Source organism: Epinephelus lanceolatus, chromosome 14 (assembly GCF_041903045.1).
Source record: "Epinephelus lanceolatus isolate andai-2023 chromosome 14, ASM4190304v1, whole genome shotgun sequence".
NCBI classification, from domain to species: Eukaryota; Metazoa; Chordata; class Actinopteri; order Perciformes; family Serranidae; genus Epinephelus; species Epinephelus lanceolatus.
In genome coordinates, this window is record NC_135747.1 from 30,217,318 (window position 1) to 30,230,098 (window position 12,781).

The 12,781-nt window shown below is 41.5% G+C and overlaps 2 protein-coding genes across 3 annotated transcripts in view; one reads left to right on the top strand and one right to left on the bottom strand.

The window, feature by feature from the left end:
* cmss1 (cms1 ribosomal small subunit homolog) overlaps window positions 1-12,781 on the top strand; it is a 46,007-nt gene that overhangs the window by 12,513 nt on the left and 20,713 nt on the right. The window lies entirely within an intron of this gene.
* LOC117251330 (filamin A-interacting protein 1-like) overlaps window positions 1-12,781 on the bottom strand; it is a 50,574-nt gene that overhangs the window by 10,887 nt on the left and 26,906 nt on the right. The window contains exons 2-4 of the mRNA XM_033617529.2: window positions 11,135-11,366; window positions 10,091-10,261; window positions 7,167-7,345 (exon numbers count right to left, since the gene is read on the bottom strand). Coding sequence (XP_033473420.2) covers window positions 7,167-7,345; window positions 10,091-10,261; window positions 11,135-11,359 — 575 coding nt within the window. The 5' untranslated portion in view covers window positions 11,360-11,366. The remainder of the gene's footprint in view (window positions 1-7,166; window positions 7,346-10,090; window positions 10,262-11,134; window positions 11,367-12,781) is intronic.

Below are 12,781 nucleotides of genomic sequence, written 5' to 3' on the forward strand. Positions count from 1 at the left end.
TATGCACTCATGGCGGGCCATCAGTGGACACGAGCAGGAACTCGGACTCATTTGAGCACTAAGGAGGTCTGTGCCCTCCTTGCAGTAGTCCTAACAGACCTGAACTATGTAGATGACATCAGCCTGCTATCTGTGCACAGGAGCTTTTGACTAGAGTGTAGACAGAGTGTGCCAAGGTTGGTCCTCAGGCGAAATGCCAAGAAAACCGAGGTCATCCTCCTCTAAGGACATCAAATGGTGCTCTAAAAGAAGTCAGTGACTTTAAATACCTCGACTCATGGATCAACTCAACAGAGCAGGACATTAGGAGGGCTGTAGTGTGGAAGGCTCTGAACTGTATGACCAGTATGTGGAAGTCCAGCCTCTCCCGACATACCAAGCTCAGCTTCTTCTATGCAACCACAGAGTCCATTCTGCTATATGGAGGTGAATGCTGGAGAGGACCCTGGATAAATGCTACGGCAGAATGCTGTTTGCAGTACTGAACATCAACCAGGGTATCCATGGCATTATCAAGAATCGATACAGAGACCTGTGTAGGGTGAGCAAGAAAATAGCATCCAGGAGAATGAGACTGGCCGGTCACTGATAGAGACACCAGAAGTTCCCAGCCAGCAAACTAGTGCTGTGGGAGTCAACACATGGACATCGTTCACAAGGACGTCCCATGTCAACATATGTGGATGTCCTAAAGAAAGATGCAGGAGCAGAATGCACTGGCAAACTAGCCAGATGCATGGAGGGTCGAGATGACTGGAGATGCCGATCTAGGGCTCGTCTGAGGATGACTGAATAATGGTGATGATGATGATGATACTCTGTCATCACTTATCACATTGCTTGACGAGTTTCCACTTCAACACCTTTTGTTCTTATAGCAAAGCAGGACTGCAACTAATGATTATATTCATTCTTAATTAATCTGTCGATGATTTTCTCAATTGATAATTAGTTGTTTGGTCTGTAAAGAAACTCAAATTTCTTGTTTTGCCCTCCACCCAAAGCTATTCAGTGTACTGTCATAGAGGAGTGAAGAAAATACTCACATTTATGAAGCTAGGATAAGAGAATTTACAAGTTACTAAAACCAGTGAATCGACTATCAAATGAATTTGCAACTAATTTAAAAAGAAAAAATGTTGCAGCTTTATTGCAAAGCACTTTATATATCAGTTTCTCAAACCACCAATGTAGTGAAATGTAGAGAGTATCTACAGCATTTATCCCAAATCAACTGTGTTGCAGGCTCACATGTGAATTCTTCCCATCAGACACTATGCTGCCTTAATATAGCCCATAGAGTTACTGACCACACCAGTCACACAAGTTAAAGATGTAAGGCCACTATTCTGCTCCTTGTAGGCTTTCCCTTTAATCACTTAATTAATTGATTATAACTGTGCTGCCTGTTTCAAAGTTCAGAGATCAATGTAGTAACTAATATTTTATTTTGACTTATTGGTTTTGATAACTGGTTTTGTTAATGCTAAGGCTTGGAAGCTCATACAGTGGGAACTGCTTAAAGTGATCAACAGTCTGTATGGATTACAAGTCTTGGGAGAGAATCATTCCTATACAAATACTGTTTAAATATTTTTCTCATAATAATCAAGAAGTCCATCTACAGTGTTTATTTTGGGTGTTAATTTATTTAATCATTTTATACTTTGCCTTATAATAACATGTCTGCTTCAGGTTGGCTACCTGAGACTGGAATGACAATGTAAATCATGATGAGAAAAAGAGTCATTTGCACTCAATGAAAAATGCAGTCTCATGACAAACTGCCAAAAACGAGCCAGCAACATGCAGCAGTGAAAGTCCTTAGAGTTGCACTAAGTAGTCTACTTAAACAACAAGAAACAAGGTTAGTGATTAAGACAGAAAATGAATGTGCACAGGGAAGCACCAGTGGTTGAAACCGCCTGATCGTCAGGTGGATTAATAATGCCTGGTCATGTGATGCCCCCTGTAACAGCTGCACTGTATCTTTAAACAGTCAATAAAATTCATCAAATAGCAAAGCTGTCTGTTTCATTACTTAATCTTTATCCAATAAACATACACATGTCAGTTAGATGGCAACCTGCATGAGAAATAAAGAAAAAGAGAGGAAAAATCTGTTAAAGTAATCATGGGCTTGTAATGATCAATTTGATCTGGACAGACGTGATCACTGTAAGAGGTTTCCACTGTAATGTGTTGTTCAAACACTAGGAATTGGTCTCGCTGCTCTTCTCCCTAAGTGCTTGCAAATTGATTATCAGCTATGGGCCCCAGTAGTTGTAGCTGCAGACTAGATAAGGGTACCAATACTAAATCATAGTGTTTGATTATTCTGTCCTGACTCTAAAGAATCTTTCGTAAGGTCTTAGTGAGATAAGATATTTCTGTGGTTGTGGAATGTGAGAGAGAAATGCTCCTCATTCCTCGCAATTCCTTTCCACAGACCAACTCCCAGACCAGAGTTCATGAGGTCCTGTTTTGCTTAGAGGAGGGGTTGGCAATCCGCGGCACTTGTCCTCAATTACAAGCATGATCCGTTCCCTCAAAGGCACTTCCAAGAAAAGCCTCAAACATTGCCCCTTATATGAGAGGAGCTCTCTCGCTTCTGTTGTCGTAGCTCCTATTTTCATCCAGGGGTGTAATTTGGAGTTACTGAGTTTTTTTAGCTGCTGACTTTTGACATATCCTCTAGCTGTATGAAGCATGATGCTGTACAGGTTCACAGAAAAGGCCTATTGAAGATGCATAAAGAAAAGCAGCTGCTCACGCAGCCTATCCTGGCGTTCTTCTCTTCATTCATCAGCAGGTTTAATAAAATTGAGGGATGAATAAACTGACCTCATATGCTTTGTATGGCTAATAAATGGGCCCAACAGCTTGCGATGCGCTGCCAGACACCTATGGTAATTTATGCACATCTTCTTCTGACACATTATTGGCTGAGCCGGCAGATGGTGGATGTGTTTGAGTGTGAGGGATGGACAGAACAGCTGTTGGTTTCCGCTAAGGCACAGCCAAGTTTACTTGGTTCTTCTCCTTTGAGCAAAATTTATAAAATGTTTCCTTCACCATGTTTAACCAAGCCAGATTGTTTTTTCACCGTCTGCTTGTTAGCTGTGCTGGTGGTGCAGCTCTAGTGATAGCAATGTCAGTCTGTCCCTCTGTTGGTTGATCGTTCTCCACTTTGGTTCACACTGAAATATCTCAGCAATTACTAAATGGGCAGGTATTAACTTCTGTGCTGACATTAACGGTTTCCAAAAGAGAAAAATCCGACTGAGTTTTCCTCTATTACCACCAGCAGGTAGACATTTTAGTGAAATCTTTGAACCAATATTGGATCATTTTTATTAAAATAATATATTTATTCATTAATGATCCTCAGAGGATGAATTCTAATGATGTTGGTGGTTCACTGCACTTTCCTTTAGCCCTGCATGAGGTCACCATTTGGTTTTGAGTGAAATATCTCAACAACTATTTTATGGATTGCCATGGAATTTAGACATTCATGTTCCCCTCAGAATGAATTGTAATAACTATTGTCATCCCTCGGCCTTTAATCATTGGGTCAAAATCCAAATGTGTCCAATGCTTTGGTTTACGACTAAGCATTTGTGAAACTAATGACATTCCATCAGCCTCCTCAGCTGTACTTTGTGTTTAATGCTAGTTTGCAAATGCTAGTATGCTATCATGCTAAACTAAAATGCTAAACATTATAACTACTTTGCCTGGGCATGTCAGCATGGCCACTGTGAGCATTTAGCCTGCCCATAGATGGTATAATAAAGATGGAAGACATGACAGCTCCCCAAAAGTAAAGCCTCTAACACAGCTGTAGACTCTTAGTCTTTTAAATATTTCTGAGATCATCTGCCCTCCTTTCCTACATCTGTAGCACTTATTGATGATGTATTGATGAGAAGGCCACATCAATTAGGGAGTGAAAACATGATGTAGTTTAAAAGTGGTTTGCGGGTGCAGGATAAAGTCTGTGAAAAGTGTATGAGTCAGAACTCAAGTGAACAGATGAGAGCACGGATGTCTTTGGTGTGTTGAACATGTGTGTGCAGTTAATGCTGAAATGTTGTCAGCTCGGTGACAGGCCATAGGAAACACACACACAGTCTTAGAGTGTGTTCTGATAGCTGAGGTTGGAACAACCAGATTGCTGCATTGTGATGTGCAGATGTAATCATCCTTTGACACGCAACCAGGATCATACTATGGCAAAAAGTGATTATATGCCGTGACTGGAATTTACTGTATAGTTCACTGCTAAAACAGGTCATCTGCTGTGCACATGGCACCTTGTGCAGCTACTTTTGTAGGGAAATGAAAAAGGGAGAGAGGGGCGCTGATTTTAAGCCGGGCTGAGTGGCTCTCTTGGCTCAGAGCGTACGCTTTGAAAAGAAACGGGGAGGGAGATTGAAAGATAGTTGAAGAGGATTTGGAGTAGGAGTGGAAATTCTTTCAGTTAAATATTTAGGCTACTGCAGTGCGAGATGTAAGAGGGACAGGATGGAGAGGGAGATGAAAGGGACTGGCTGTATCGCCATGTGCCGTGTGTTGTTTACCTTGTGGATAAATGCAAGCATTGACTCAGCTCAAACCTATTTGTGCCAAGCTCAAAGAAGCTGCAGCACAGTGCCGATCAGAAAGAATGGGAGTATAAACTCTTTTCCAAGTGTGCCTTAGAACAAAAATAAATATGTACAGGCAAGAGAGCATTGCTGTGTGGACTGATTGTGGATGTGCAGAGAGGAGTAGGCCATTTATTGAGTTTTAAGGCATCACAGAAGAGCTGCAAGTATGGTTTTCATTATCGATTTATCTGCTGATTATTTTCCCAATTAATTGAGTAACTGTTTGGTCTATAAAATGTTTGAAAATGGTGACAAATGCCCATCATTACATCTTCTGATTGTTTAATAGCCATAAAGATAGTCAGTTTACTACCAAGAAAGACAAGTCAAGAGCAATATTAGATCATGTTTGGCATTTTTGCTTGACAAAAGAAACTGAAACAACTATTTGATGATCAAAAGTTACATACTAATGTTCTGGCTGTCTACCAATCGATTAGTCTGACTCACTGTATGTGGACTTTGGCTATTAACCTGCCATCGATAGGCTTTTTTTTTTTACTGAGATTCTCCCTCCCTTCTGCTGTCTAACCTCCGAGCTAACAACATACACGCTGAAAATTGCAAGTTTTGACGAAAACTTGGGTCATGCACTAAGGCAGGCCTTACAAAAATCTACAACGAATACGACAACTTGTAAACGCACCTCAGACTGGACTCCATCTTGCAAGACTCTCATTGTCGTCACCAATGTACGGATCTACTCCACTTTACACAAACCTCTGTAATATTGTCCTAATAATGCTCTGCAAGAGCCACACACAGCTAGACTATAGTCTGTGGTTTTAACGGGTCCAATGAGCTCCTCCAGAGCTAAAGTATAACCATGCTTAACCTGTCGGGCACCGATTATCAAATTACGTTTGTCTTTTAAGAAGTTGTCGGTCAACAAAAGTCTATTACTGTTTTTTGTGTGGAGAATTAGCCATTTTAATGACAGTGCTCGCCTCCCTGTGTGCAAATGTTCCACCAAAATAAGTTCCGCCTTTACACTTTTTTGCAAGGGCACTGTCACTGCATTCTGGGGTTACCGCTGCCTGGAACGATTATGTTTGGTTCGAAGAACTACAAACAACCTAGAGCGTTTTTGAATGATAATGTGTGCTTCCAGGCCTATCTCTGTAGCGCTGACACTGCACTGTGAAGATAGGTCTGGCTCTGCAGGACTGCTAACCGATATATTGTCTAATTATGTAAGCTCTAGATAAATGGCCACCAAAAGGAAGATGGGAAATGTAAAAGTTGAGAAACATGAAATTATTTTGGTTGGAGAAGAACCCAAAACCCGCTGGAATACCCCACAGCCTGAGCTAACACTGCAACTTAAAATTATGTGTTAAGTTCAAGTGTGATGTTTTCGGCGCAAGTTCTTAAAAGGAATTCATAAAGGAGGGCGGGCAGGAGATGAAAAATCCTCTGTGTTCAAACAGTCAGGAATGTATGAGCCACACAGGGTTCAAACTGCACCACAGACATGCTGTCTACTCATGTATTAATCATCATTAGGCAAAGATGAACCACAAAGCCTTTATGTGTGCATGTTTAGGGTTTCCACATTGTATTTGACTAAGCAGAATTCTAGTAAATTTAATCACTCTACTGGCATGGCTATTTTTGGTCTTTAATTGCGTGTGTGTGCCTGCAGTGGATCAGTAAACGTTTGCACTTTGGCACACAGATGCAGACAACTAGTCTCCTCCCAAGGCTGCGAGCCCAGTGCGGGTCCAGTCTCTACGCAGCTAGATTACAGAGTGGACTCGGATGGTACATGAGCCGAGACAACCCGGGACTTCAACACAACAGCCCCGTTGTGGGCCTCAAATTGCATAGGAGAACCAGTGACCACCTTCTTGCCTAGACCTAGCTGTACCCGTAGGCCACATCTAAATATGCTCTCTATTTCTGAAGGGAATCTTTCTGCCCACAAGTAAACCATCAGGCCATTTGCTCGGTTTAGAAGAAGGCTTTATTCTGTGCTGTGCGGTATTGTTGAATTGGGCAGGAGGGTGCCAATTTAGACTGTACATGTAATTGCATGTGAGTGCATGTTTATGTGTTTACAAGGGAGAGTGAACAGAGCCAGGCTGGCCGCAAGGTCCAACCAAGTCCAGGATGTAATGGACTGTGTCTGAGTGGAGTAACTCTAAGTACAGTCTTGAGGTCACATACACTGGGGGTGGTAGAAATGCAGCAGCCAGCAGTGCCTTTGCTCTCTCACTCAGCCATGAAGAGCATTACAGACCAACATAGACTAAAAGAATCTAAGCCTGCACAAGTGTACATCACAGAGCTCAGATCTGGCTTGTTCCAGTGCGCTGAAATACTTTAATCCCTTAGCCTCTTCTACGCTAGCTGTAAATCCTCATCTCTTTTACACTCTGATTCTGAAAGGCGTGGATGTTTCTACAAGTCTTGCTTCAAGGCAGGATAGCAATTTAGTGGGAAATGGAAAATATCAGTGTTGTCTTTGCTTAAACAATCATCTGAACCTCTCGGGTTTGGTGCACCAACCTCTCTCTGTCCTCCTCCAGTAGAGTGGTAAGGCAGTGACTCTTGTGGATAAAAGCCCCGTGGCTGCTCTCCTGCTCCTGAAGCCTGTGCAGGGCGCTGCTGTGAGAGTGGGACACCTCCAGGAACTGCTGCTGCATCCGTTCAAATGAGCGCTTCTGGGACTCCACCAAATGGTTGAGCTGAGGGAAAAGGCGAAAACAACACAGGGGGCTGTAAAGAGAGATTAACTGATCAATTAATCCAGTAGTTGTCAACTATTAAATTAATCACCATCTAATCTGATAATTAATTCATCAGTTTGAGTTATTTTTTAAGAAAGGAAAAAGTCAATATTTTCTGGTTCAATGCTAATTTAGTTTTTTTCCATAGAGCTGTGTGTAGCATATTGCTTTGCTCAGCGCCTCCTTGCCTTGCTCTCTTTCTCTCTGTTTATCTACTACTACTACTACTGCAGCAGGAGTGTGAGCTCCACACTTGGGACCTTGAGAGTTCACCTGCTCAGCACACACACAAAGTGACAGGGCTAAATGTTAGCATCAAACGGCTAATGTCATTCAAATGGTCTGACAATAGAGTCAAGCCATTTTGGTGTTGGTGTGATTTTCTTGGGACCGTTTAACGGCTCGGCCTTGGATGTTAATTGCTGATGCTCTATTAGCTTGTACTAGCTAGGCAGATGTCGAACTAACTGTTTACTGATTCTTTCCACCAGTGAAGAGAAATAGTCTCCAATGAGGGGGTATCATCTCTCATATAGGTGTCCACCTCTGCCTCTGGGTCATAAACTTTTTGGGGGTACTCTAGTTGTCTGCAGGAGCAACATAATGGCATAGCTTTGGTGGTGGCGTAGGACTCCAGCCTGGGTAGCAGCAGACTCCACTGTCTTATCTCCCCCTGTAGCACCAGTATAATATATTTAATTTATCTACTGTTTAACTGATAGTATTAAAATGTCAAAATTCTTACTGTCAGTTAACGCTTAATTAATAACATCCCTAGGTTTGGTCAAAGCAAAACATTAAAGATAGTCAATTAATTTCACCATTTTCTGTCATTTTATAGACCAAAAAACTAACCAGTTAAATAACAAAATATTTCACAGATTAATCGACAATGAAAATAATCATTGGTTGTAGCCCTAGTTATCAGTGTGAGGATTTTGGCATGTGAAGCTCTTAAAAGATTTAGTGGCATCTAGTGGTAAGAATTGCAGATTACAACCAGCTGAAAATTCTCCTGGTTAGAATTCCTTCAGTGTTCATTGTTCAGGAGGTTTTTACTGGGAGCCCAATTATCCGCAGAGGTCTCTTTCTTTAAAAAAAAAAAAAAAAAAAAAAAGAACAGGGTGATTTAAACTGGTAAAAACATAGAATAAAGTAGTTTCACATTATGAAATCAGTGTTTTTCTGACGCTGATTGACACAGAGGGGCTGCTAAGTGCAGTGACTAATGCAAAACTGTGAATGGCCCTGTCTAGAGCCAGTGTTTGGTTTGTCCATTCTGGGCTCCTGTAAAAGCATGGTGGTGCATAGGGAGCAGGCTCTGTAGATAAGGACCTGGGGCCTCATTTATAAAGCTTGCTTACGCACAACACGGGGCTTGAAAGTGGCGTACACCACTTACCACGCAAAGGTTGTGATTTATAAAAATAAACTTGGCGGGAGAATATGCGTACCTGTAAGCAAACTCTGAGTCATGCGTGTGCAACACAGACGGCGAGGTGGAGTCAGATTTTTATTGATGTCTCACACAAATTTAATGTCACGCTATATCCACCTTAGATCCACGTTATCACTGAAATTAAATCCTGCAGCTTTATTTTGCGCTTGGAGTGAGTGATAATTGTTTCATAAAAACGTTGTAAAATCCAACTCAAATCAAATCAAATTGAAATTCTTTCTAAATACGTATTTAATCCGCACTGCCTCTAACGTCTCATTGTCCACTCTGTGAGCGCAGGAGGGGGAGAGGATGGCGCGACTGCATGGAATATATTTATTTATTTAGCTAAATATTTCCAGTGCATTTATCATGTCTCAAAATACAGCCATTAAGCACAACCGTTACACACTCATTTCATCAGCCCTACTTAGACATGTGCTGTTCATGACAAAACCGGCATGAAGAAACGTGTTCGCCTATTACACTTTCATCTTTGAATTGTATTTCAAATTACACGTTGTATTTTGGGACAGGGATACCACTGGTTCATGCTGTAATTCAGGCTGGGTGTCTGATCAGACTAATTGCCATAAACATATAAATACTGCGGTGACCCTCGTGCGTAATTGCACAAGATGGCACCGGCACATACTCCTTTTTGCCTCCACCTTTAATAAATGTGATTCTTTATGTCGCACATCAATGTCAAACATCAGATTATTTTTTGGCGCACACCATTTTCAGCTTTTGGGCGCACGTCAACTTTTAGTATGAATCCTAAGCACTCTTTTATAAATGAGGCCCCTGCTCCCTATGTAGATATTAACGACTCACTCTAAGGTAATGAAAACATAACCCTTTTTTTTTTCAGGTGATTATACACTAAAGACAACTTCCTGTCTTATTTTTCCCAAAATATCCTCCTAAATCCTACACACTGAACCTTCAATTTTCAAGAATCTTTTCACCCAAATTGTTTTTTATGAATGTTTGAGATTTAAGAAACGTTTTCATTAGAAACGTATTCTCATAAAGAAATAACACTGTAAGAAATAAGTGGAAAAAAACTTAAATTGACAGAGTTATAGTCACTGCAGAAGAATAGATTCAGCGCATGTAACACCTGTAGTGCAAAATAACAAATTTGTGTAATGATGTGGCAGCAAGAGATGTTCTTTTGTCAGACAGTAATGCATTCCCCTCATTAAATTTGATCACCAGCTCCATATGATGTCTAGTCTCTTGCTATTGGCTGTTGGTACCTCAGCAATTGGTTTTTTGTTCACATCCTGCTGGTGGTCCTGCTGGGCCCGGAGGGAGTCTCTCTGCAGGGCACGGAGCACCTTCTCCGGTCTGCTGAAACCATATTGGGCCCCCAGTAGAGCTGAGTCTGTCTGCTCCGATTTCAACACAGCGATTACCTCATCTCTGGCCTGGTGTGACAGACATTGCAGTTGAGTGCTGGGTTTAATTTAGATGTCTTATGACAGTGACACTCAATATTTTGTGCTAGCGATGCACCAATTGCATAATTCTGGGCCGATACCAATGTTTTAAATATCTATGTGGCTGACAGCCAATACTGATGCTGATGTCTTTTGAATAAGCACAAATTCTATCATACAACTTCATGAAACAACCTTTGAAATAACAGTCTTTCACTAAAAAAAAACATTTTAGCCTTTTACCATATATAATATCATAATTCCCTCTCTAATATGTATTTTATATATATTTAATTGCGTCAACACATCAACAAATTTCTTCTTTATACATCTGTATTTATTCCAGTTTCTCACCCAAAACAAAATTTTACAAGATTACATTTGAACACATCATGACAACATTATGATTTACCTTTGCCTAATACTCATTTTTACCAAAAAGAGCTTGAACGCATCATAATGTAACTCAGTGTAACCTCTGCCAGCAGTTAGTTTTGGCCCCTGGCTGCTAACAGCTAAGGTTAACTAGCTCTTCTCCTGCCATCAACATGGATTTTCACATGCAACATTATCAGGGAAACAATAGGGTGAATGCATCAATAGGTAGTTTACTGTTACGTTTTTTGTTGTTTTTGGGACGACAGGGCGCCGTTAGTCTTGAGCTCTGCCTTTTAGCCTGTGCAAAACTGATGTGAAACAAAGGAAAAACACTCGTAATCTTATTTGCTGATAGACCAATGACAGTCAAAAAGGCAAATACTGATGTTTGGCCAATAAATCGGTGCATCCCTACTTTGTGAAGTTAATGTGACTTTTAAGTGAGATTGAATGTGCATGCAGGATGTGCACAAATCATCCTACCTGTAGTTCTCCCTCCAGAATACTGAGCAGAAACAACAAGTCATCACGGGACAGGTCATCTCTTGCACGTCTGCCCTCCCACCTCTCTTTCTTGTCTCGCCTGTTTGCCTTTGGAATAGTGATTTTTGGGGGCTGCACAAGGTGAAAGGGAGGCGCTGAGCTGTCTTTCTTTGGATCATCTTGATTCCAGGAAACCATGTTGACGCTTTTGCCGAGCGGGTGCATTGTTTTCCTGGGAAGAAGTGAAGAGTGAGAGATGATTAGAGGTGGCAGCTGAACATGGGGACAAAGAGAAACTCGTGCTTCTGATCCATAAGGTTGAACAGGGTCAGGCACTGTGTCTGCACAGTACAAATGGTTATTGTGTGGCTTTAATAAGTGACCGGCTGATGCAGATTATATAAGTCTTTGCGGGCTAATCCAAAGTCAGAAGGCTCCTTGTCATCACAGTTAGTGTTACTGAAACGGATAGGCCTGCGCCTGGCATTACTTTGTGTGAGGCTTATGTCATCTCATAGTCTTACTCTTAGCACATTCACAGCAATCACTGTCAGCTTGGCAGACAAAAGGACCAGAGGTTGCCAGAGAGTAGGACCATGATTACTGACCACATGAGAGCGAGATATGTGTGTGTGGCATGTGTGTGTTATTGAAGCAAATCAGTTAAACAGCGTTAGCTTGCCAGCTCTCTCTTACTTGGTGTTCTCATCCCATATTTAGAGACAGAAAGCAAGCAGGTTCATATTAGTGAAAGATGATGTAATCTCTCTGCTCCTCAGCTCTGCTTCTCCAGTCCAAACTCTCACAGTGGCCGGGAACGCCTATTATTCCCTAGTTATTGGTCAGGTTTCTTTAGATAAGTTACTAAAGGCCCTTGTGTTTCCCATCTAGTGGAAATTGCAAAAAAGCAATTAGGTGAGGCATAAAAAAACAGTAGAGGTGTGTAATTTCACTGCAGTTGTTTTAAGACTGTTATTAAGACCTCCTCGGACCTTTTACTGGTGTTGTTAGAAATTCTGTTACAGAGCAGGAAAGCAATGAGATTCTTTCGCTCCGTCGTTCTTTTTCTTACCCAAGCACACATACACAAAGACAGGCAGCATCTGCTTGTCGTCAACACGGCCTGCGAGCAACCTTGAGTCTCTCTAACCAAGATGAATACTGGTACGTAAGGGACAAACATTGTGCAAGAGAAACACCAAACAGAAAGCAAGCCCTCTAGGTGGTTCAAACTGTAGCTCAATACCGTCCTTCAGAATCCATGTGAGAGTGTTGGCTTACTTAATAGATGGTGTCTTCGTACAAGTATTTTCTCTTGGCCTCCGCATGGAAAGAAAGAGTGACGATCTCAACCTCCCTCCCTTCCTCTTGATACCCTCTCGGTATCAATCAGGAAGACAGATGAAGCTGTCTTAGCTGTCCCTGCGTTCCTTTAGTCTACTTGTTTTCAGCGACAGGAAAGGATGATGGAAGCTCTTAACACAATTGCTGAGGAGTTTTCATTAGGTCACTTGTAAACTATCAAGACTTGTTGTACTCGTACAGTCAGTACAGGACCGCTCTAATACTGAGTGAACTCAAAATTATTATATCTTGTTTTAATGTGCTGTTCTTTGTCCAGAGGCCCAGAATTAAAGAAAGAAAATG